The sequence below is a fragment of the Neoarius graeffei genome, chromosome 26 (genome assembly GCF_027579695.1).
Source record: "Neoarius graeffei isolate fNeoGra1 chromosome 26, fNeoGra1.pri, whole genome shotgun sequence".
Lineage (NCBI taxonomy): Eukaryota > Metazoa > Chordata > Actinopteri > Siluriformes > Ariidae > Neoarius > Neoarius graeffei.
The window spans coordinates 23,877,370-23,902,694 of NC_083594.1; the positions used below are offsets into that span (position 1 = coordinate 23,877,370).

Consider the following 25,325-nt stretch of genomic DNA (forward strand, 5'->3'; position numbering starts at 1 on the left):
TAACTGGTGACTCTAAATTGACCGTAGGTGTGAATGTGAGTGTGAATGGTTGTCTGTGTCTATGTGTCAGCCCTGTGATGACCTGGCGACTTGTCCAGGGTGTACCCCGCCTTTCGCCCGTAGTCAGCTGGGATAGGCTCCAGCTTGCCTGCGACCCTGTAGAAGGATAAAGCGGCTAGAGATAATGAGAATGAGACATTTTAGTAGGAAACTTTAAAAAGTCAAGTCTGCTTGACTTTTTAACCTGGTGAAAACGAAGACCTGTTTTCATAAAGCTTCACCAGTTAACACTGACTCTGAATCAACACCAGATCCAGTACCTGGCTGTAGTCTGTGTGGAAAAGGGGTGTGGCAATACTGGAATTTGAAGTGCTGAGCTCCAACGGCATTACGATGAGAACACCACGTTGTTTAACTGTTCCTCTTAACTTTATGAATCCGTCGAATGTTTTACGTCTCACTAAATGGGATCCTCACCTTGCTCAGGCATTTTCGTCAGTAGATCAATCTTCGGCTTGACTGTTCCATCTTTACTGACAGTAATGTTCCAGATAATGCTCATAGTACACCTGAAGTAGAGAAAGACCTGTTTTGATTCTTCCATACAGGTACAAAATCTCACAAACCAAGATGAAAAATAGCATACTTCCTTACCTTAAGTATCGATATAAAATTTTCCCTCATGATTGCCTGTCACGGGTTATAATATTGTATTCTACAATGTCCATGCTCACCTGTATGAGCTCTCAATGTACCTGAACTGGAAAGGTGGTGGATTTGGTACTCTGTTTATTGCTTGAAGCTACAGAGCTGTCCATGTCCGACCAAAACAATAAGCCATAAAGGATCTCCGTCTTTATTTAGCATTCTGAATGGGACAGCCTCATGGGTGCAAACTCTACCTAGAACATGTTGCTCTGGAGGTGATTATTTGGACTCTACTATAACAATATGATGTGTGTTGCTGCATTATGCATGAGACATGTCTAGATCTGGGCACATAGTGATACAATAACCAATGCTAGTTGAACATGGTGATACAATTAAACAATGCTAACAATGAATAAAAACATTGCGTTCAGAATTGCCAAAGATAAAAAGCATACCCAGGAAGTTGTGGACTCTGGATCACCATGATCTCAGACCTGCAGCCTTCAGGAAGCTGAACCACATCTGGGTATTTCTCCTGTCAAATAAGTGAGACCAAGATTATTAGTATACACACTACTTGTGTAATTCAGCTAATGTTCTTTTGTGTTGCTTGTCAAGTTATTCAATGTACCATACAAACATTAATTGCTGTTCCCAGTACCAACTCCCTATGTTCTAAAGAAAAATACAAAAAAATTAAACCGCAACCCTGACCAGGATAAAGCAATTACTCAAGATAAAAGAATGAAGGAGTAAAGCTAAAGTTACACCAGATGGGGTAAGTACATTCCACAGACTCCAATACACTCCCAATCACACAACTTCTTGGGTCCCAGTGCCCAGCAACCTCAAGTTGCAAGTAGCATCAATTTATTTTGTCAGCTTCATTGTGAAGTTCTGACTATACAGCCATGAGAAAGAACTGTTACATGGGCTACAGATGGATAACAAATGAAAGGTAAAATGCTGGCTCTGTTGTGCTGTAGGAGGTATTTTGCTAGCAGGGTTTGGGTACGCTTGTATGGTGAAAATGATATAAATCACATGCAATAACTTGCACATTGACCACATTTCAACTCAACTGGGAGGTTAGGAGGCACCATGTTAGCACTCTGAGGGAATACGGTAGCTTTTGGAAGAATGGTGTTCATCCCTCCAGTACAGTACCAGAGACTTGGAGAATCAATGCCAAGGCACACTGTCCTAATGGTTCATGGTGGCCCAACACCTTACTAAAGCTTTCAATGTTGAAGTTTCCTTTAATTTGTCATTCATCTGTACTCACTAACATGTTTGAAGAATGATTTACAATGGATATGCCAAGCTCCCTCCGCCCCTCATGTGATTAAAGGCATCTCTTGTTATCCAGTTTAAAGTCATACATCTTATTAAAAATGGTGCTGTTTGCTTTTTAATGCACTTTCATCCTGCATTTAGAATATGATTTTCCATGTTTTTTTACTGTGCATTGGGCATTAATAATCCAAGTTAAATTTAACGTGGTTTAGTGATGCAGATTTAAGTACCAAAGAAAACAAAATGAGAGAAATATTTGGTTGCCAAACTTCTAAGCAATGATGTCATGCTGGATGAGAGGGAAGTGTGGATTGCTGCCAAGGATCGGGTTTTGTGGAGATCAAAAGTTAAAGCCGCCTCATGTTTCTCTGCCACAAGATGAGATGGAGCCGAGAGAGAGAGTACTAGCTATATATTTTTTTGCTTAATCAGCTACCCAAAACTCTTCTGTAAGGGCATAAACTCTGGTATTTTTCATAGTTCATATACAAGACCTCACTTCATTAAATAACTCAGTTTTTACGCTTTTTAATTATTGTTACGCTATTTAATTATTGTTATTATTACTACTATATTTTTTGCTAAAACAGTAATCAAACAAATCCCATTGAGGCTGATTTTACCCCTTAGAGACCATGAGAGTTTTGTAGTCAAAACTAGAACACAAAACCAGAAAATATCCAATAAGCACTTCACAAAACAATGTCTTTCCATTCCCTAGTCATTATTTAAAGCCCACCACAGATAATCTATTCCCCAGTTTTCCTGTGCAGACATTCAGTCTTTACAAAAATTTCCAAGAGTTTCTCAGACAAGAAAAAAAAAAATCCTCACTGGTGGTCAGTCCTGTCTGCACTGGAGTTGGAGGTGCACATTCCCTCTAGGGAAGAAAATCAGACTGTATTTCTCTTACACAGCAGGGCTGTTATATTCACATACTCTCAGTGATGCTTTTTAAAGGACTTATCATAAACGCTTTTTCCTTATGGCTGGGAATCGAATATTAGAATGATTTTGATTAAATGTAGTGAACAACACCAGTCCTCTATGACTAAATGAGTATGAATATAAAATCAGAGGTTTCTAACCAACCTACTACTTAGTATTAAAACATTGCTTAAAACACAGGCAGCATGGTGGTGTAGTGATTAGCACTGTTGCCTCATAGCAGGAAGGTCCTGGGTTTGAGCCCAGCAGCTGATGAGGGCCTTTCTGTGCGGAGTTTGCATGTTCTCCCCGTGTCTGCATGGGTTTCCTCTGGGTGCTCCCGTTTCCCCCACAGTCCAAAGACATGCAGGTTAGGCTAATTGGTGACTCTAAATTGACCGTAGGTGTGAATGTGAGTGTGAATGGTTGTTTGTCTCTGTGTGTCACCCTTGTGATGACCTGGCGACTTGTCCAGGGTGTACCCCGCCTTTCGCCCATAGTCAGCTGGGATAGGCTCCAGCTTGCCTGCGACCCTGTACAGGATAAGCGACTACAGATGATGGATGGATGTTTAAAACGTATTAAGCCATTTTCAGTTTGTTTCACTGTCTGAAAAATATAGTATAGTATATCTTGTTTTCTCTCACTTGTGAATAAGACCAAACAAAGAAACAAAAAAAAACAGCATCAGCAAAACAACAGCTGGACATGTTGCCAAGAAACTGCAATGCGTCCTGTGCTGAAGATGTTGTGCTGTAAGTTACAGCTTTACTGTTAACAAATCACTGACAATGGAGATTCATTCCAAAAAAGCTCCTCACATATCAACATTTACACATGTTCTAAAATGCATTTGTGTGGAGCATCTGTACAAGTCCTTGCATGCTCTGCTCAGCTCACTGCCTATTATGCCTGCTGGCATGTAGGGCAACAACAAAGGATAACCACTTCTCTCTGTCTTGGGCCAATTTCTGTACTGCGCCCCAAGTGTGGTTCAGGGTCTTCATTTCTGACTCTACCGTGCGTCGCCAGGTGTTCTTGGGTTGCCCTCTCTTACGCTGTCCTTCTGGTGTCCAGTGTAGAGCAGTATGTGTGATGTTATCTTGCTCTCTTCAAAGGATGTATCCAATCCATCTCCATCACCTTTGCATGATAATGGTTTCCATGCTATCCTGATTACACTGAGCGAGTAGTTCTTGGTTAGAGATGGTTCTTGGCCAGACGATGTGTAGAATTCAATGGAGATTCTTGGTGTGGAATGCTGAGAGTTTGGAAATGTCATTCTCAGTCATTCTCCAGCATTCTGAACCATATGGAAGTGTAGATAGAACACAGCTCTTGTACAATCTTAGCTTGGTATTGGTGCTATATTGTGGTGACCTCCATACATTATTCAACATTAAGAAGACGTTTCTGGCTTTGATGATTCTGCTCTTAATATCACTACCTTGGTGAAGGGTTTAGGATGTTGAGTGTCATGACTTCTGTTTTCTTTTGACTGATCTTCGATCCCACTTGCTTAGCATATGTGCTGAGACGAGATGTTTTTTCTTGCATGTGCTGGTGTGTATGGGAAAGGACTAGATCATCTGCAAAGTCGAGGTCCTCCAGGGTGGTAAAGAGGTGGTAAACCTTTTGCTTCTTGGTTGGTCTTCAGTGGTGTGTCGCATTACCCACTCACTGGCCAGGTTGAAGAGTAATGCTGACATGACGCATCCCTGCCTGACTCCGGTTTTCACTTCAAAAGTGTTGTCATTGTTTCCCACTGCACAAGTGAAGTTGCTGTAGAAACTCTTGAGTAGATCTATCTGTTGGGGATGCCATATGCATAAAGTATACGCCATAAGCTGTCTCGATGGATACTGTCGAAGACTTTCTCAAAATCCATAAAGTTGATGCACAGTTGTCTCTGCCGGTCTCTGCACTGCTCTATGATATTGCGCAAGGTGAATATTTGGTCAATACCTTCCTTTGCGGAAGCCCGCCTGCTCTCTCCTTAACTGCTTATCCCCTGTGTCGGAGATTCTCTGTATGATGATCTTTGTAAGGATCTTGCTTGGAATGGATAGTAAGGTGATCCTGTGCCAGTTGTGGCAATTACTAAGTGCTGTAGCAATGTAACAACGGCTGATAGAGAGGTGTGGCGAAGGGCTGTGCGGGGCATCTCGGCCAAGGCTGAATAAGAAGACGACGACCAAGTGCTCCCTTCTTCGTATCTTCATAATGATGCCCTTGGCCCAGTTCTCTGGTATCTTCTTTCCCTCCCAAATGGCTGTAAAAAGTTGGTGGAGAATCTTTGCTGCTAGCTCAGGATTGGTCTTGAATAGCTCTAGGTCTTGAATAGGTCTAGGATTAGGTTGTCATGTCCAGGAGCCTTCCTGTTCTTGAGGGATTTTATGGCAGCAATAATTTCTTCCTTCTCAGGTTGGGAGGTGATAACATCCAGGTCTTCTTTGGCTTCCTGTACAGTATATCAGCTTCTATTGGTAGTGGTGGTCTGTTAAAGATTTCACTGAAGTGTTGTGCCCATCAAGCATATTGCTCTCTTTCTGATGTTAGTAGTCTCCCTTGCTTGTCTTTAACAGGAACGTCTGTAGTTCTTCTGTACTTGCCATGTATGGCTCTGGTGATCCTGTATACTTTGCCTTGCTGCCCATTACTGGCTGCTTTCTCTGCCTCCTTTGCAAGGTTGTCCATGTATGCTTGCTCGTCTGCTTTGGTCATTTTTTTGACAATCCGATCAACTTCCCTATATTGGTGCTTGTATCTTTCTTGTAGTCTTCCAGACCTTGACTTGTGGACCTTCTTCTTTAGTGTTGTTCTATTTTCTATAGCCTGCCAGGTGGTTGGTATTAGTACTTGGGACACGTCGTGGTGTGAATCGAGATGTGCAATGGTTTCAACAAGATGGGGCAACTCCACATACAGCCAACATCACAATGGAGTGGCTGGACCACCAATTCCCTCATTGGCTGATCAGCAAGCGCCACGAACCAGAGTGGTCTCCGCATTCACCCGATCTGAACCCCCCCCAGATATTTATCTTTGGGGGTTCTTGAAAGACCATGTGTATGAGAATCGTCCTCAATCCATTGCTGAACTGAAAGTGGCCATCACCCAGAAGATTCGTGCCATCAGGAAGGAAGTGTGTGTCAGGATGATTGACAATTTCACTCGTCTGCTTCAAGTTTGTCTGCAGCGCAATGGCAGTCATTTGGAACATATGCTCTAATGGATGTATCCTTCGAGTTAGAGACCTCAAATCTTTAGTTTTGTAATTGTTATAATATCAGCTTCTACAACCCCGATTCCAAAAAAGTTGGGACAAAGTACAAATTGTAAATAAAAACGGAATGCAATGATGTGGAAGTTTCAAAATTCCATATTTTATTCAGAACATAGATGACACATCAAATGTTTAAACTGAGAAAATGTATCATTTAAAGAGAAAAATTAGGTGATTTTAAATTTCATGACAACAACACATCTCAAAAAAGTTGGGACAAGGCCGTGTTTACCACTGTGAGACATCCCCTTTTCTCTTTACAACAGTCTGTAAACGTCTGGGGACTGAGGAGACAAGTTGCTCAAGTTTAGGGATAGGAATGTTAACCCGTTCTTGTCTAATGTAGGATTCTAGTTGCTCAACTGTCTTAGATCTTTTTTGTCGTATCTTCCGTTTTATGATGCGCCAAATGTTTTCTATGGATGAAAGATCTGGACTGCAGCCTGGCCAGTTCAGTACCCGGACCCTTCTTCTATGCAGCCATGATGCTGTAATTGATGCAGTATGTGGTTTGGCTTTGTCATGTTGGAAAATGCAAGGTCTTCCCTGAAAGAGACGTCGTCTGGATGGGAGCATATGTTGCTCTAGAACCTGGATATACCTTTCAGCATTGATGGTGTCTTTCCAGATGTGTAAGCTGCCCATGCCACACGCACTAATGCAACCCCATACCATCAGAGATGCAGGCTTCTGAACTGAGCGCTGATAATAACTTGGGTCGTCCTTCTCCTCTTTAGTCCGAATGACACGGCGTCCCTGATTTCCATAAAGAACTTCAAATTTTGATTCGTCTGACCACAAAGCAGTTTTCCACTTTGCCACAGTCCATTTTAAATGAGCCTTGGCCCAGAGAAGACGTCTGCGCTTCTGGATCATGTTTAGATACGGCTTCTTCTTTGAACTATAGAGTTTTAGCTGGCAACGGCGGATGGCACGGTGAATTGTGTTCACAGATAATGTTCTCTGGAAATATTCCTGAGCCCATTTTGTGATTTCCAATACAGAAGCATGCCTGTATGTGATGCAGTGCCGTCTAAGTGCCTGAAGATCACGGGCACCCAGCTGTTCCTTTTTTGTACCTTTAACTTTTCCAGCCTCTTATTGCCCCTGTTCCAACTTTTTTGAGATGTGTTGCTGTCATGAAATTTCAAATGAGCCAATATTTGGCATGAAATTTCAAAATGTCTCACTTTCGACATTTGATATGTTATCTATGTTCTATTGTGAATACAATATCAGTTTTTGAGATTTGTAAATTATTGCATTCCGTTTTTATTTACAATTTGTACTTTGTCCCAACTTTTTTGGAATCGGGGTTGTAGAAAATGTAATCTTTTTTGGAGTTTCTTGTCTGAGTAATAAATTATTATAATGTTAATGAGTTGCATCTATTTTGCGACACCTTGTACATACAGGACACTTTTTCCATGGAATAAAAACATCTATTCCCTTCTAGCGGGTTTCATTCATTTGGTTTGATAGCATGCAATATTGTTAGCATATCGCTTATCCTACATGTTGTCATTGTTTCCCACTGGAGAATGAGTGTGCAATATTGTTACAATACTGCACGGTGTCAAGACAAAATGACATCACATGTCAGAGCTCATGCGAATATCCAATGACAAAACTTTTCTGCTGCACATGCGCAGAACCATTTCTTTGTCTGCTGGGAAAGGGAAAAGATGAGGCTAATCCAGTGCTACTGCTAGGATTAGCTATGCTATAATTAAGCACAAAATAAATAAACTGAAAACTGAAACTAAAAATGTGCTGAACACCCAAAAGACTACCAAAACTTCATTATATATTCTTCACGCATATTTATAAAAGGAAAACATACCAAGGAATATCGAAAAACTGGTCAAGAGATGTGTCTGAGACATAAAACTTCCACGTTAGCGAGCAACTGCGACAATTTGTAAACAAACATGGCTGCCAGGTTTGCGTCATTAAAAAAAGGAAGATTTTTGAGAGAATTTTGGCTGCCAGGTAGCTCTGTTGTGTGTACTTGCTGATATTAAAAGTAACTAAGTAAATTACATAGGGAAATGAATACTTAAGTATGAGTGAAAAATACTGTGGCGAGCATGCGTGAAAGAAGAGTCTGGAGACAGAAATCTTAGTTTCTCGGTTGTTAGCCTGTGCTACTTGGTCTCGATAGTACTGGCTTGACTGTGCTAGTGTTGGCCTTCACTAACACTACTGCTAAATGCTACAGTGGTTGGAAGGTGACTGCACTGCCGCGCTAACAGCACTGAGTCATGGGTAAGCTAGCATTGCCCTTTGAGAATGCTGATATGAAGAGAGTGTGTATGTATAATAATAATAATACTGGCTGGCTTTTTATCATGGTCTATCAGATATATTCCATTCAGCTCGCATGATATTGAACTCGTCTTCGACTCGTTCAATATCATGCTACATGAATGGACTATATCTGATAGATCACTCAAAGCCAGCCAATATTATTTAAATGTTCTGTTTATTTTTGCTCCACAAGTAGAAATAGATTCAAATAAACCACACTCACTTTACAACATGTCAACTAGCTGGCTAGCTCACATTAATTTGTACATTCCCGTTAAGGTTGCTTCTGATAAAACTGGTCTCTTCTGCCTTTTCATCTTCATCTGAGGAGCTTTCATATTTTAAGTCAAAAGGCATATTCCTGAAATTATCATTTGGCCTGTCCACTGATGATGTCACTAACACTACTGTAGTAACTGTTTTGAACTAGGAAGTAGAATTTTCTTTACAGGACACAGATGAGTGGAGTGATGCGTTCCAGTGCTGTTATGCGAAATATCAGCACTCTCAGATTCCCGCTCAACCAATCAACCCGTTGTGTAATCTGATTTAGAATTCTGAACATCCATGCAATATTTGCTGGAGATTCTATAAACTGCTGATGGTCCCAAACAAAACCAGGGTTGATTGTACTCTAAATGGTATATACTGTACACGGCAAAAAAAAAAAAAAACTAAATATGTCCCACATTCCTAACTGTAATTATCCCCCAATCATTAAAAATAGTAAATAGTTGATTGATCAACAGTAGCCTTCCATTGCATTAATGATGCTATTGGCCTGAGCTCATGCTTTCAAAAACTTCTCACTTAAGCCATTAATTTAGGCATCCATTACATTACATTTAGCAGACGCTCTTATCCAGAGCAACATACAACAAGACAAAATCTGAGAAAAGGAGTTTAAAAAGAAAAATGAAGTCGTCATTACCTTCACAGTTCCTAGAGGTTGTTTATGCCACACACAAAGATGGAAACACCCGACGCCAATTCTGTTTGCTCTTATTATCCCTACATGTTACTCCTATGCACGAGTGTGATTTATTAAAAAAGTAAATTAAAAAAAGGCTGTTGAGTGCAAAAGTTTGCACACCCCAGTACAAAATAGACAAAGACATTTAGTTGACAGAAACAAAATGTTTGAAGGATGTGAAAATGTTCATTCATTGTCACAAGTATGGAAAAAAGCCACAATAGTTGTACGTTAGTATAATAAGAGTGCAAAAACTGCCCTCAAATGTTTCCATCTCTGTGTGTAACCGTGAGGGTGATGGCAAGACCCTGCCATTCCCTATAAAACCTGGCCATTATTTACTAATGCTGGGAAAAGACACCTTGTCCCCTCAGTAAACGGTTATTAAGGTGTCAGAAAGGTATGTAATACAAACAGCCTGTAATACAATGCAGTATTTCTCTTACTGTTTATCTCTCTCTCTCTCTCTCTCTCTGCCTGCAGTCATTTTCAAAAATATCTTTACTCTGTAGGTCTTAAGGGGTTTCAGTGATGGCTACACAAAGCTACTCATTTTTAAATGAATTATTTTGATAGATAGCGATGGTCTGCATTTACACATAAGTTCACAGTGGAAGTGTATTACCATCTGCATTCCTTACCCTCTACTGTTAAAATTTTGCCTTTAAACATTGGGAGGTGGGGCCTAAGAGATAGTAAATTTCTCGTGGTTACAGTATACAGAGTGACAAATTAAAGGGAAAACCAACATAAAGTGACTTAGTAAGGTGCTGGGCCACCATCAGCAGCCAAAACAACTTCACTGTGCCTTGGCATGGATTCTACAAGCCTCTGGAACTGTACTGGGAAGATGAACATCGTTCTTCCAAAAGATAGTTCCTCAGTTGGTGTTTTGATGATGGTGATCAATCTTCCATAGGTGTTCAATTAGGTTGCAACCTGGTAAATGTAAAGGCCATAGAATATAATTTTCATACATCACGTCGTTCAGTGAGCCCTCATGCCCTGTGAAAGGGGGTAGGTTTATTTTGAAAGAGACCACACCCCTTAGGGTAGAAATATTTCAGTGTAGGATAAAGGCGATCAGCAAGAAGAAATCTGGACCCAAATAATGCCATCAAAATGTCTGCCACACCATAACAGAGCCATTAATTTGTCACTTGTCTGTCGCCACACATTCCAGAATTTAGCTACAGTGTTATGTTTTGTCAGCCTTACAGTCAAGTCAGTTTATTCGTACAGTGCTTTTAACAAGACATCGTCACAAAGCAGCTTTGCAGAAAAATAAAGATTCTAAACATATGAACGCATAAATTTATCCTTATTTAATTATAGGGATTTATTTATTTTTATTTATAGCTGTAGTACAAATCTGAAAAAGCAAACAAAAGCATGTCTTCTTTAAACAGTTAATAATTTGCTGTAACGAAAGAATGGTGTAAATTTTATGTTTCTTAAACCTCCCCCTTTAAAACATAAGCCCTTAGTGAGCACTTTAAATGGAAGATGCCCTAAGGTACCCTGTTCTAGTGTAGGAAAGAAATACAGCTCCTTCACTGAAAGTGCTGACGCCAGACATGCCACAACAGAGTACCTCAGTTTTCTGGCATAATGTAAATTGTTCCATATAAAAAAAAAAAATCCATATGAGACTTCATCAGCATTACCACAGTGGAAAAAACATCTATGCTAACTGCTAATGTAATTAAAGAGACATATCATGATGACATAATCGTTTCTGATGCATAGTTTCTGACCAATGTTTGGGGCTTCATTCTCTAACAAAACTCTTTGCTTTATGAGGTTTGTGGTTGTATGCAGACCATGGTAATAATCTTTTGGATGACAGATTCAGGAACAATAAAATACTGAACGGAAAAGGAAAATGTTGTTCCATGTTTCATGGCAAAACCTTACAAGCAACAGCAGAGTGGAAGACTGACTTGCAAACTGACATAAGTTAGAAAAAAATTCCCTTCAAAACAGTACAAATGCACAGTTATAGCATATATTTAAATTAAAGTTTCATGGACATGCAGTCTGAAAAAGTGAAGTTATGCAGTAATATATAGCTGTTCTTTTCTTTGGAATTACCTTTTTATTAGGGATGCATGGACACCAATCCTGGTATTGGGTACTGACCAGATACCATGCTCATTTACTAATAACTGTAAAAGATACCCCAATGCTGACAACCAATACACCTGATACTGTGATGTAAGGTTAGTGTACACTGTTGCGCTAATGAACAGACAACACAAAATGACACTGATCAAGACGTATTTCGCAATTAATGAAAGCCACCAAAGCAAAGCAGACTGCAAACTGTACTTTGTGAAAATATCAAAAAGGAGGAACTACAGCACCTTCCTACAAGAGAAGTAACCTGATAAACCATTCTAAAGCCTAGGTCACAACCGGACGTACGATTTTTTGGCCGTGCGATTTTTGGCGTTTCCCAAATCGCTGCGTTTTTTTTTGTTCGTGGAGAAAGACGCATGTTGGCCGCAAGTTTGCCTTGCAATCTGAAAAAAACATAAGCGCCCGTAGAGTTTGTTTGACATGACAAAGAACCTCTGCGGCCGGTCTGCGGCCAGTCTACGGCTCGAAAATCAGCATGTCACACGCGCGCCCTCCGTGCGTTTCTTGCACGTAGACCGGCCGTAGGACCACGTACGGCCGGTTGTGACCGAGGCTTAAAGATAAAACTCAGCATGAGAAGTTCATTACTATGAGCAAACAGCAGCAAGGATGCAGGCTAGGTGAGAAAAAATATTTACAGGCAATGCTAGATAAGTGAAAATAACACCTTTTACCCAGAATGATGTACTTGCCAATCAGCTACTATTAGTCATTGACAAAAAGGGATTGTGATGCAATGAAACATCTCATCTCATTATCTGTAGCCGCTTTATCCTGTTCTACAGGGTCGCAGGCAAGCTGGAGCCTATCCCAGCTGACTACGGGCGAAAGGCGGGGTACACCCTGGACAAGTCGCCAGGTCATCACAGGGCTGACACATAGACACAGACACCCATTCACACTCACATTCACACCTACGGTCAATTTAGAGTCACCAGTTGACCTAACCTGCATGTCTTTGGACTGTGGGGGAAACCCATGCGGACACGGGGAGAACATGCAAACTCCGCACAGAAAGGCCCTCGCCGGCCACGGGGCTCGAACCCGGACCTTCTTGCTGTGAGGCGACAGCGCTAACCACTACACCACCGTGCCGCCCCCGCAATGAAACATATTTTACTTAATTGTAAAAGTGTGTTGTCCCGCCCCCCAAAGTGAACCAAAATTCAAGAATTTCCTTCTAAGATTTACTTATTTATCTCTTCTTAAAACCCACTCTTTCCATTGCGACGCTACTCCATCCAATGTAGCGAGCTAATGTACTTCATTTAAAATCAATTCACTAGCGTTATAATGTGGACATACATATGCACCATACCATGGGCCACCAGGTAAACCAGGGAAGCATAATCAGAGCTAATGTTCAGAGACACCCCTGATTAATACTAAAGGCAAATCACACCAGATGTGTCACGTAAAGACCTCATTAAATTCAATTTTTATTATCCTTCCATTTGTGCATGCGAGTGAAGCATAAACTCCGTAGAAAATCCATTGAAATCACAAAACCACACATTGTATATGCTGTGCTCTTCATTTAAAAATCCTAATCCACAAAGATGTCATGACTGTGCAGAGCAAACTGTTGGTTAACACCAACATGGGGAACCAAAAACACAAATATACCAGTTATTCATTCTCCCACTGACGTGTGTCACGTTTTTAGATGAACAGTTTTGTAATTACTGCTAACAGATAAAACAGGTTTAGTAATTATAATAAAAATATGTTCAGGAGCAAGATTACCTGCTTTATAACCAGCCTGCTGTTGCACTTCTACATGACAGTCTGGCAAAAAGGTTTCAGTCATTAGTAAAAAGGAGACATGGACTGGCTTGGCTGAAAAGAGGCGTGGCTCTTAGTGGGGGGCTTTGGTAGCTCTCAAACTAGGCCCATTAATTATTAAACATTAAGCAGCTAATGTCTCCCAAAACAAACAAAAAATGTTAATTGATCAATTCATAACTGATAACTGAATACTGGAGTTGCCAAAACAGATTACAACTGAAGTGCACTATTGGTCTTTCTGCTACCAACAGGGAAAGCAGCTGAGACATGACCTATATTGGTATCAGTATCAGTGACCACCAAAAATATCTTGTAGTCAGTCTGAGGGGGGAAAAGTATCAATGCATTGTTATTGTTTCTTTTTAGCCCTTATATCATAGCTTAAGAAAACACTAAATAAATTGTATTGTACTAAAAAGATAATCACTTTCCTTCAAATCACCACAACACTGGACTTCAACAGAAGTTATATGGTGGGAATTTTTTGCTTACATTACCTGTATGCTCTATCCCAGCATTGTTTTCTCATGAAAATACTTTCACGGTGGCCAAATACTTCGAACGGCTCATCTTATTCAGTTCTCTCTTACTCTACAAAACCGGCAGCTGTGTATACCTATTAGATGAGTCATAGGACAGGTTAAGATCTGAATATAAACAGCACATTTCATTGCCTCTACATCAAAAGATATAGTTAAACCCAGAGGTGGGTACTGGTTCTGAAAGATAAAGATAAGCGTAGCAATAAATAAAAGTGCACTCTGGTCCTGTCCATAACTCATTAATGAGACACTTAAGAAGACATTAATTCAATCTGAATGAAAAAACAAACAAACAAACAAACAAACAAACAAACAAACAAACAAACAAACAAACAAACACCCAACAAAAACCAAAAACCCCAAACCCTGTAGACATCCTCAATTTAATTAGGTCCCAAAATCATGAGGTCAAAAAACCAAAAGGTTTGGTATTATCTTTTAAGTCCTGAAATATTTATTCCTCTTGCCTGCACCCATACCAAAGGTTTAATTTGTGATACTGAGATTTGTTGTGGATGGTCGCAAGGCATATCTGTAGATACTGTCCTCACCCAAGTAAGCTGTATACTGTGTATTCAAAAAATTATTAACTTTACATTTTTCTCATTTGGTTACATTACAGCCTTACTCTAAAACAGATTCATCATCTTTACACAAAAACGTCTTAAGAACCTTTGACCCTCGGGTTCCGTCAGCTCAGTCCCGTTTCCTCCGATTTTTTTTAATCACCTATGTGAAATTCAGTAGATAGCACATGGTTTGGAAAGACACACCTGTCTAAATGAAGCCAAAAGCATAAAGTTATTTGCTGTAGACCTCAAGATTTCTGTTGAGGCACAGATCTGAAGAAGGGAACAAAAAAAAATCTGCAGGCTTAAATTAAGTCCAGAACCATCAAGAACAACCAAACTGAGTAAACTGGCCATAAAGGCTTTGGTCAAAGAGGTGACCAAAAACTGGAAGGTCACTCTGATGGAACTCCACAGGTTTTGTTTGGAGAAGCTGCCAGAACAACCACCATCATGGGGATTTATGGAAAAGCAGCCACATAAAAACCTCAGTAAAAGGCACATGACCGCTTGCTTGGAGTTTGCCAGAAAGCACATAAAGGATATAAAGGAAACAAGATTCTGTTGTCCGATGAAATTATGACTAAACTCTTTGGCCTAAATGGTAAACAGCACTGCTCATCACCTGGCCAATTCTACCCCTGTGGTGAAGCACAGTGGTGGCACCATCATACTGTGGAGATGTTTTTACAGCAGTAGGAGGCTTGATGAACAGATCACACTCCTGTGAAAACTCAAGAGCAGTCAAGACCTCTGACTGATGCAAAGGGTGACTTTCCAATGGGACAATGGCCCAAAACAGCTAAAACAGCACCAAGGCTTTGGGACAAGTGGCTCAAGAATTGCCTGGACATGAAGCCAATCTCTGGAGAGACCTAAAATAGCTCTTCAGTGATGGTTTCCTTTCAACCTGACAGACTTACAGAGGTTCTGCAGAAAGGACTAGATGAATCCAGCTGTGCCAAGTTTGTAGCATCATAGCCAAGAAGACTTAAGGGTACAAACGTAAATTATTTCAGTTTTTAATTCATATCATGTTTAAAAGCCTATTAACATCTTTTAATTATGGAGTTTTTATAGACTGTATTCGTTTTAGAGTAAAGTAACAAAATGAGGAAAAGGTCATGTAAAAAGGTTAGTATGAATACTTTCTGAATGCAACGTACATAAAGATGTTTGGCCTTTAAGTAAATGTTTAAGAGTCACATGTATGTTCCAATAATGTATACCACCACTTAATGTCTTCTTATAGAAAAATAAACTAGTTTAGTGGTAGTGATTGAAAGAAACTCTGTGGCTCTCCGGACACCATCTTAAAGTTGGTAAGTTCCCCATCCCTTGGTACCAGAACAGTCAAACCCAGATTTGTGGGCTTCATGTACTGAGAAATAAATTTCAAAAGCTTTAATGCTTTGTGTTACAAAGTTGGAACTGAAATCTGTAAATACCACCCTCTGTTGAATCTGGCTTGTCTTATTCAGTAGGATACTTGGTCAAAGTACACCCCCAATTCCAAAAAAGTTGGGACGCTGTGTAAAATGGAAATAAAAACAGAATGCAACGATTTGCAAATCTCATAAACCCATTTTTTGCTCCACAATAGAACATAGACAACATATCAAATGTTTAAACCGAGACATTTTACTATTTCATGAAAAATATTAGCTCATTTTGAATCTGATGGCAGCAACACGTCTCAGAAAAGTTGGGACAGGGGCAACAAAAGGCTAGAAAAGTAAGTGGTACTAAAAAGAAACAGCTGGAAGAACATTTTGCAACTAATTAGGTTAATTGGCAACAGGTCAGTAGGATGACTGGGTATAAAAAGAGCATCTTAGGGAGGCAGAGTCTCTCAGAAGTATAGATGGGCAGAGGTTCACCAATTTCAAAAACTACATCTACAAATTGTGGAACAATTTCAGAATAATGTTCCTCAATGTAAAATTGTGAAGACTTTGAATATCTCATCATCTACAGTACATAATATAATCAAAAGATTCTGAGAATCTGGAGAAATGTCTGTGCAGAAGGAACAAGGCCCATGATCCTTGGGCCCTCAGGCGGCACTGCATTGATTCTGTAATGGAAATCACTGCATGGGCTCAGGAACACTTTCAGAAATCACTGTCTGTGAACACAGTTCGCTGTGCCATCCACAAATGCAGGTTCAAGCTCTATCATGATAGAGTTTGCAAAGAAGAAGCCATATGTGAAAATGAAACGCCACTGTGTTCTCTGGTTCCAAAGCTCATTTAAAATGAACTGAGGCAAAGTGGAAAACTGTTCTGTGGTCAGTCGAATTGAAATTTGAGATTCTTTTTGGAAACCTTGGACACCGCGTCCTCTAGACTAAAGATGAAAGGGATCATCCGCCTTATCATCAGCGCTCAGTTCAAAAGTCTGCATCTCTGATTGTATGGAGGTGCATTAATGCCTATGGCATGGGCAGCTTGCACATCTGGAAAGGCACCATCAATGCTGAAAGGTATATACAGGTTTTAGAGCAACGTGTTTCCATCCAGACGATGTCTTTTTTGGGAAGGCCTTGCATATTTCAGCAAGACAATGCTAAACCACATACTGCATCTATTACAACAACGTGGCTTCATAGTAGAAAAGTATGGGTGTTGAACTGGCCTGCCTACAGTCCAGACCTTTCACCAATTGCAAGCATTTGGCGCATCATGAAACGAAAAATACGACAAAGACGACCCAGGAATGTTAAGCAACTAGAATCCGATATCAGGCAAGAATGGGACAACACTCCTGTCCCAAAACTCCAGCAACTGGTCTCCTCAGTTCCCAGACGTTTACGGACTGTTGTTAAAAGGAGAGGGGATGCTACACAATGGTAAACATGCCCCTGTCCCAACTTTTTTTGAGACATGTTGCTGCTATCAAATTCAAAATTACCTTTTTTCTTAAAATGGTACATTTTCTCAGTTTAAACATTTGATGTGTTATGTTCTATTGTGAAAAACATAGAGGTTTATGAGATTTACAAATCAATGCATTCTGTTTTTATTTACATTTTACACAGCATCCCAACTTTTTTGGAATTGGGGTTGTATTTGTTCCAATTCTGCAAAACATTACCTAATTTCAATGATTAGTTCTCCTTATTTATAATCTTAGTCAGTCAAACCAGGCTTTGTGTTGAATAGTTGGAACTGAAATCTATAGATAACCATGTTCAATCATGTCAATTTAGTTTACAACATGCTCTTGCTCTCTATCAGTATACTTAACAAGGGCCAGAGGTATTTATTCCAACCCTGCTTACCACCACATTATTTCTTCTCATTAACAAAGAAATTAGTTTAATTGAGAAATCGCGTGTTGTGGTATGCGAACGGAACAAATGCACATAGCCATATCCTCCAACAAGTCATTACTCCAACCAGGGCTACAAAAACATCTGTAACCGATTTATTTAAAAAGAGGCTTGTATCTTTTATTTCATCACTGAAATGCTTACATTTCTCTCAAAGGCAGACGTCACAGGCAAAGTCAGAGATCATCAGTTGTTATTCCAAAGATTGATTACAGCACAGCAAATGACCAGAACAGGTCAATTGTACAGTACAAGGCCTTAAATTCAGTTTTCATTAATCTCCAAAAGCAACATTTAGCCTAATCAGGTTATTTTTGTCCTTTAAGAAAGGCAGCTCACAGATATTTCAGTTTTACATTTCCAGATTTTCTCCTCAAGGTATTTAGAGTCCATTATGTAATGGAGGGTAGCTTAATAATGATTTATAGAGTACTGTTTCTGTCTATTAAAACGACCTCATCATAAAAATGGCACTTCAAAGATGTCTCTTCACGAGAGACACAAACACAACCTCTGTCATCACTGAAATTATACGTCTCAAAAACACTAACTCCTTGATCCGAGCAGTCTTTATGGTTTGTGATGGTCAGGGGCTTCATGTTTTCTTAGATTTTCTACACAGGTTTCTGGAACTTTACTAGTACAAATACATTTGGCAGCATGTTTTAGGGAAAAAAAAAAGACTGATACTATTTAAATAAGAATAGACAACATTTTTTGTATAATATAAAGGAAGAAAACGGGGATAAATCTCACTGTACTGCATGTTATCCATAAACGAACAACCCAAAAGAGCAGTTCTGGACTAGACAGAACCACCCTCCATATGAAACTGGATACTGCCTGCTTATGTTTTTTCCCCACCCATGAAATGGGAGATGGGGTTGGACAAAAGTATCATGGGGAAGAACATTTTTAGTGCACACAATCACATCCAGGACACCTTCTTAGTTGTTCTTATCGGTTTATACAGAGTCTCTGTGCCTGAGAGAATGCTGAACATGTACATTACATCCTATTTTTCTACCCTAAGTGGATGTTCTAACACAAAAACTAATGACAAGCCATAAGGAACCTCTTTTATTCACAGTACCTCCATAGCCTAGTAATTACGGCACAGCAAATCACCAACCTCTTTCTTCCAAAAGAGGCAGTATCTTGTACCTGACCCCACAACTGTGACTTTCAGATACTGAACTGAAGAAGCTTCTTAGGCAAACCCTGGCTTTGCTCAGAGCACAGCCTCATCTGTTTTAGACATTTATCAGCTCGGTAGGTGAGCAGACGCACACTGACTTAGCGCTGCTGGCAAAGCCCACACAGCCTGGGAAAGGCGGAAATATTTGGCCTCGCAAAACTGACTGCAAGCCACTGGTAATGTACAAATGACTTGCTCATTTCTGCTCTCCTCTAATTTTAACCATCAATAAAGCTGTTAAAACTTCATAAAACTGCACTCTTTCCTTTCAGCAGACATAATTTAACTAGAATTAGCATTCCTCTTTCTGGATACAGTTTGAGTTTGTGATTTACTTGAGATTATTAAAAAAAAAAAAAAAGATATGCTACAATGATGCATGTGGTGAATATTAAAAAGCAGTTAATTGTTTGCATTTGTTGGAAAAACAAGTTGAGTTCCAGCACGCCTACCACCTGAGAACTTTATAGTGCAAATATCGCTTTCTATCTGGGTTCAGAAAAAACCCATACGTACAGTCATGCAGGATGTTCTCACTCACTGCTGGATATTTTCTCCCCTCCTCTCTTTTAGCCTCTTTGAAAGATTCTTTCCATCTGAGCCTTGTCATCCTAAAAAGCTTGTTAATCATATTGCTTTCTCTGGGTCCCTCTTTTTCTCCTCACTCTTCAGTTTTCTTCTTTTTTCCCTTTGCCACAGACCCAGATCTGTTTGAACACTAACCACACGACACTTTGCCTAAGGCTTGCATCCAGTGTGTTGACATCGGAAAGGGGTGGCATCTCTGAGCATGTCTGAACTTTCAGCCTTGATCACTAATAAATCTGTGCTGCTTACTGTTCTTCTCACGAGTAAAGAGGTTTGATGAATACAGGGTTATTTTGTAGCTAATTCTTGTAATGTTCCTCTCATGCTTTGTTTTAATGGTTTCTTTATGGTACAGAAAGCTTTTACACCCTGGCAAGAGTGTTCAAAATGGAAACGTTTTGTTGCACATGGTTTTACTTGCTTTGCTCTTCTGCAGTGGGGGAGTTATGATTTGGTGCATGCCTCAGAATATGACATGCACAGACACTTCTATGATAATACAGTGAAAATACAGACATTAAATACATTTACATACACAGATAAAGAAAAGAGAATAGTGTACTGTGACAGCTGTTTGTCAGAAACTTTTTCGGGTTACTGGGTACAAAAAGATTTGTGTTATGGTTGTTAAATCTACACAACACTTAAATTAGTACCCAACACATGTCTAAATAATAGTTTTAGGGTAGCCTTACTATTTTGCTATAAGGTGCCGGTATACTCACTGAGCTATCTGACACTCCAGGATACACAAGCCCAAATTCAATGGCAAAACTTGCTATTTGTTTCCAGACTTGTTATTATAGAAGTGTTTGTGAAACTAGGGTGGCACGGTGGTGTAGTGGTTAGCACTGTCGTCTCACAGCAAGAAGGTCCTGGGATTGAGCCCAGCGGCCAGCGAGGGCCTTTCTGTGTGGAGTTTGCATGTTCTCCCCGTGTCTGCGTGGGTTTCCTCCGGGTGCTCCAGTTTCCCCCACAGTCCAAAAGACATGTAGGTTAGGCTAATTGGTGGCTCTAAATTGACCGTAGGTATGAATGTGAATGGTTGTTTGTCTCTATGTGTCAGCCATGCGATGATCTGGCGACTTGTCCAGGGTGTACCTTGCCTCTCACCCATAGTCAGCTGGGATAGGCTCCAGCTTGCCTGCAACCCTGTACAGGATAAGCGGCTACAGATAATGGCTGGCTGGCTGGATGTTTGTGAAACTATAAATTAAAAGGGGTATATTAAGGGCAGTGGGGCCTAAGATCTTCGTTTTATTCCACAGACTTCCGTCATGAGACTATGGCTTTTATTTGCCGTGTCATTTTTCTGCTGGCTAAGCTACAGTGTTGCCAAAGATCAGAATCAGAGTCATCCCGTGTCTCAAGGAAGACGAAGGCGGGGGAAGAAAATGGCTCGTCAAGGCAGGCTGCCAGTAAATGGTAGATATAATGGAGCATCAGTTTTCATCAAGTCTTATAAAGGAATTGAGGAACCAAAGCCGAACTACAATGTTATTCCAGGTCAGTACATACTTAAGAGGGGTCTTAAAACTGACAGAAGAAAAAGATTACTGAATCTGGCTTTATTTAGGTACAAGTCTCTGTATTGAACACTATAATTTATTTTACTGGAAACACTGTGGAATGCACATCAGTTCTGTGAGTCTTTCAAAATTACAGAGATAACTCAGTGTTATCTCTGGAGTGTTTCCTAATAGCTCTGATGTTTATGGAAAAGAAATAAAGAGCGCACAAAATCAAAACAATGACCATATGTTATGCACATGGCTAATTTTGCATAGCTATACTGTATATAGAAAAACTAACAATGGTTTGAAGGCTCAGCTCAGCAATGATTAACATTAACATGATTTAACATGGCTATAAACTTCATAGGTTTAGGGTCAAATCATGCTTTCCACTGAGGACTTGTGGTATTTCCTGAAAGGAAAATCCTCGGAAGCCAACTATTTGTTGACATGACCATATTGCCCACGGTGGTATCACACTGCCCACATGATTACTGGCTGCATGTCCAATTTGAGCAGCTACAGTATAAGAATTGCAACTCTGGTCAACAGCAAGATAAGTTTACTTTACAGTATCACGCGGTTGGTCTCACAGTATGCTTTGCAAGATGTCAAAGCTAATTTAAAAAAAAAACGGCTCGCTGATTGCATCTTGCGTTAATAAGCACAAGGGAACAACCAACATCCAGATGGCTCTTCATTCACCCTAATGCCTGGAGATAGCAAGTTTGAACTGACTTTTCCACAGCTATCTGTGACCAGGAGTCAAGGGAGAAAAAAAAATTGCCCATGCTGTCTTGATTGGAGGGATGGCATTACTCAATCCACTGCCAATCACAAAAACACTAACTAATAGTAGGCATCTGTGAGCTTGTGTATGCAGAAGAGGGCAGATGGCACTTTCCTCAGAATGTGCTACGCTGACCCAAAATGAGCAGCAGTTAGAAAAAGATGCAGTTGGCTAGCTTCATGTGTCCTGGAGGAAGCATGTGAAGTGTAGCCTTCACCGTCCTGGGATGGTAGCGGTCGTATGATGAGGAAGAGATGGCTGGTGGGTGGGAACTGGAAATTAATGACTCAATCTCTTTCTTTGGAGTTTCCTGATGTAATTTCAGGGATTTTTTTTCCCTTACCACCATTGCCTCTGCCTTGCTCATTAGAGATTTAAATCTAAATCCATATATGGATGCCTGTAAAGCTGCTTTGTGACAATGTCCATTCTAAAAAAAAAAAACAACACTGAGAAAAATTAAGGGGACAAACCCCAACAAAACCATCAACTGGTCCTTCATAAACTGGAATACATACATATTGAACAATGCTATTTTGCTGCTATTAAACCAATTCAATTCATTCTTTTCCCCTAGGGAACACAGGACAGTGTATATTCCAGGGCATCACTATGTTTGATAAAACTGTATGGTCACCGAAACCTTGCATCACCTGCTTATGCTCCAGTGGGAATGTGGTGTGTGATGAAATGCAGTGTCCGATTTTACAATGTCAACTCAAATTTAAACCTACTGGACAGTGCTGCCCAATCTGCATTGACCCCTGTGAGTAAAATGCATTATCCAACTTCAAACTCCACCTTTGTACAAAAAAAGTTTGTCTGATAACATCAAACTTACAACCATTACAACCTTTATACGCTTTGCTTTAATCTTTACTGGGCTATGGTTTTGTAGGCATTGCATCTTTGCTTCTCCTGCTTCCTATAGTCAAATTGGGGTGGTCAAATCTACATTCAAATCTTAATGATGTAAGTTTTTAGATTTAGCCCAGAATTTCATACTACCACATGAGCAGCAGCACTACACTATGCATACATATCTCATAAACAGAGGTGGACAAAGTACCCAACTTCATTACTTAAGTCAAAGTACAGATCCCACTGGTTAAATGTTACTCCGATACAAGTGAAAGTTGTCCAGTCAATTTTTACTTAAGTTAAAGTACTGAAGTACTTGCTTTTAAAAATTCAAAGTACATTTTCTGTCAACGCATCGTTGTATTATTGCCACAACGCTTACAATACCTAATGCTGTTACCAAAGACAGAAATGTGAATTCACAAAATGAGCACATGCTGTGCCATCATGTTGGTTTAACCTTAAGTTAGCTAGTCAGTGAAGCTCCACCTGACATGCTAGCAAACTCTCTTCAAACTCGAAATCATATTGGGTAGCTAATGCTACTAGAAAAGAAAGATTTCTACATTCTGTTTATTTGGCAAGATTATGCTAAAACATATTTCTGAAAGGACTTCAGATAAGTTAACGTTATTCATGTTAGCATAACTCCGTTTTTACATGCTACCTAACAGTATCCAAGTTAACTAGCTATGTGTAAATGTTAGCCGTGGACAAGGCGATGGCAACTTGGTGGGCAAATCCATAGAAAGTCATTTGACTAAATCAGGCTGCATGGCTATTGCAATGTTATCGCTACCTCTAAAATCACAGACAACTTCGTTGCAAACTTTCTCTTGGAATAAAACGTTTATATATCTGAATACGCTTCCACAGATTGGATGGCGAGTTCTTGAAGGCCGTGATGTGGTTCATTTTTGGCAAACAAAGCAAACATTTAAAACAAAATGAATTTTTAATCCTTTCAGAAAACTGAAACATGGGTTCTAGATATGGCCATAGGTGCGTGCATTCTCCAGAACTGCCTCTTTCCATTCTGCCATCAACTGATTGTGTTCCAATAATGCTGCTGAGAAATCACTGAACTTGATTTTATAGAGTCTATGGACATGACGTGACCCTAGTGATTACTGATAGGTGGTCTCAGTGTCACCTGCAAAAAAACCAATCCCGTTTTAGGGAAAAAAACAAACAAAAACAACAACAACGACGACGACAAAAAAACACAAACAACCTCCCCCCCCAAAACATCCACTTTCAAAGCTGCTTCATAGTAACGAGGACCTTGACAGAAATGCAGTGGAGTGAAAAGTACGATATTTGCCTTTCAAATGTAGTGAAGTTAAAGTCACAAATTTCCAAAAAAAATTAACAAGTAAAGTACAGATACTCAAAAAGTGTACTTAGTAGTAGTTTCGTATGGTTTATTTCACACCTCTGTGTTAGGGCACCATTGTTGGAATATTGGGCCCGCCTCATAAATTGAATTGTAACCTCCAGGTATAGCTGTTTGTGGGCAGTGAAGGACCAGGTGGTCCATGTCTTGTGGTGCCTGTTGGCATTTTGGACATGTTGGAGTGTCACGATACCCCCATTGGTAGAGGTTCACAGCGGTTCGTCCACTTTTTGATAAAATTCTATTGGATTGGACCCACTCACGTCTTGAGAGGGCCGAAAAGCCTGGGAGTGGGTCTGTTGGGTTTGTAATTATTTCTCCTCCCCATGGTATGTTCGAATCCCATTCTCTTTTCCAGGATTAATTTATGCTGAAATTTGGATTACTTGTTTTGAAGAATGGTTTTCGTGATTTTAGTCTGTTGGTGTTAGGGGCAGAGTCAAGTACCCTTCTCACCGGGGTAGATTCGTCCAGCAGTTGTATACGCTCATGTGGGCGCTGGGTTGCTTGTTCCCTGCACAGGTGTGGAGGGGCGATTGATGCCATCACAGGGAGCCAGGCTGTAAGTGTGGCTTTGATGGAACCTGTGATTATTCTCATGGCTGAGTTCAGCTGAACATCTATTTTGTTAGTATGGGAGCAGCAGCTCCAGACTGGAGCACAGTACTCGACAACACTGTAGCACAGTGCAAGAGCTGAAGTCCGCAAGACAGACTGTGATGCTCCCCAGTTGGTACCAGCTAGTTTTCTTATTATTGCACATCGCTTTTTGAGTTTCTGTGCTGTGGCCTCGCAATGTTGTCTGAATGTTAGCGCTCGATCTAAAGTAAACCCCAGGTATTTTGGGGTTAAGTCTGAAGGCAAAATATTTCCTCCAACGTTATCACGGACTTGCAGTGTCTGATTTGCTAGGTGAGTGTTTAAGTGAAATATAGAGCTAACAGTCTTTGTGACATTCATTTTCAGGTACCATTTGTTAAAAAAGATGTGTAGTGTTTCCATGTCTCTTGTTAGGGTATTTTCTAATATTTCAAATGAACGTGCCTGTGTGGCAATAGCTAGGTCATCTGCGTATCCAAATTTTAGGGATTCCGTGGGTGGCATGTCATTTATATAAATGTTAAAAAGAGTAGGTGCAAGCACTGAACCCTGGGGGACTC

The 25,325-nt window shown here is 40.2% G+C and overlaps 2 protein-coding genes across 3 annotated transcripts in view; one reads left to right on the plus strand and one right to left on the minus strand.

Moving 5' to 3' along the window:
* The window catches only part of cenpp (centromere protein P), a 186,795-nt gene that overhangs the window by 3,261 nt on the left and 158,209 nt on the right, over nt 1-25,325 (minus strand). For both annotated transcript variants that reach the window (XM_060911029.1, XM_060911028.1), the window contains exons 7-8: nt 1,107-1,186; nt 478-569 (exon numbers count right to left, since the gene is read on the minus strand). In XM_060911029.1, coding sequence (XP_060767012.1) covers nt 478-569; nt 1,107-1,186 — 172 coding nt within the window. The remainder of the gene's footprint in view (nt 1-477; nt 570-1,106; nt 1,187-25,325) is intronic.
* The window catches only part of ecm2 (extracellular matrix protein 2, female organ and adipocyte specific), a 34,568-nt gene continuing 28,234 nt past the window's right edge, over nt 18,992-25,325 (plus strand). The window contains exons 1-3 of the mRNA XM_060911026.1: nt 18,992-19,192; nt 20,873-21,110; nt 22,486-22,674. Of these exons, the coding sequence (XP_060767009.1) occupies nt 20,882-21,110; nt 22,486-22,674 (418 nt within the window). The 5' untranslated portion in view covers nt 18,992-19,192; nt 20,873-20,881. The remainder of the gene's footprint in view (nt 19,193-20,872; nt 21,111-22,485; nt 22,675-25,325) is intronic.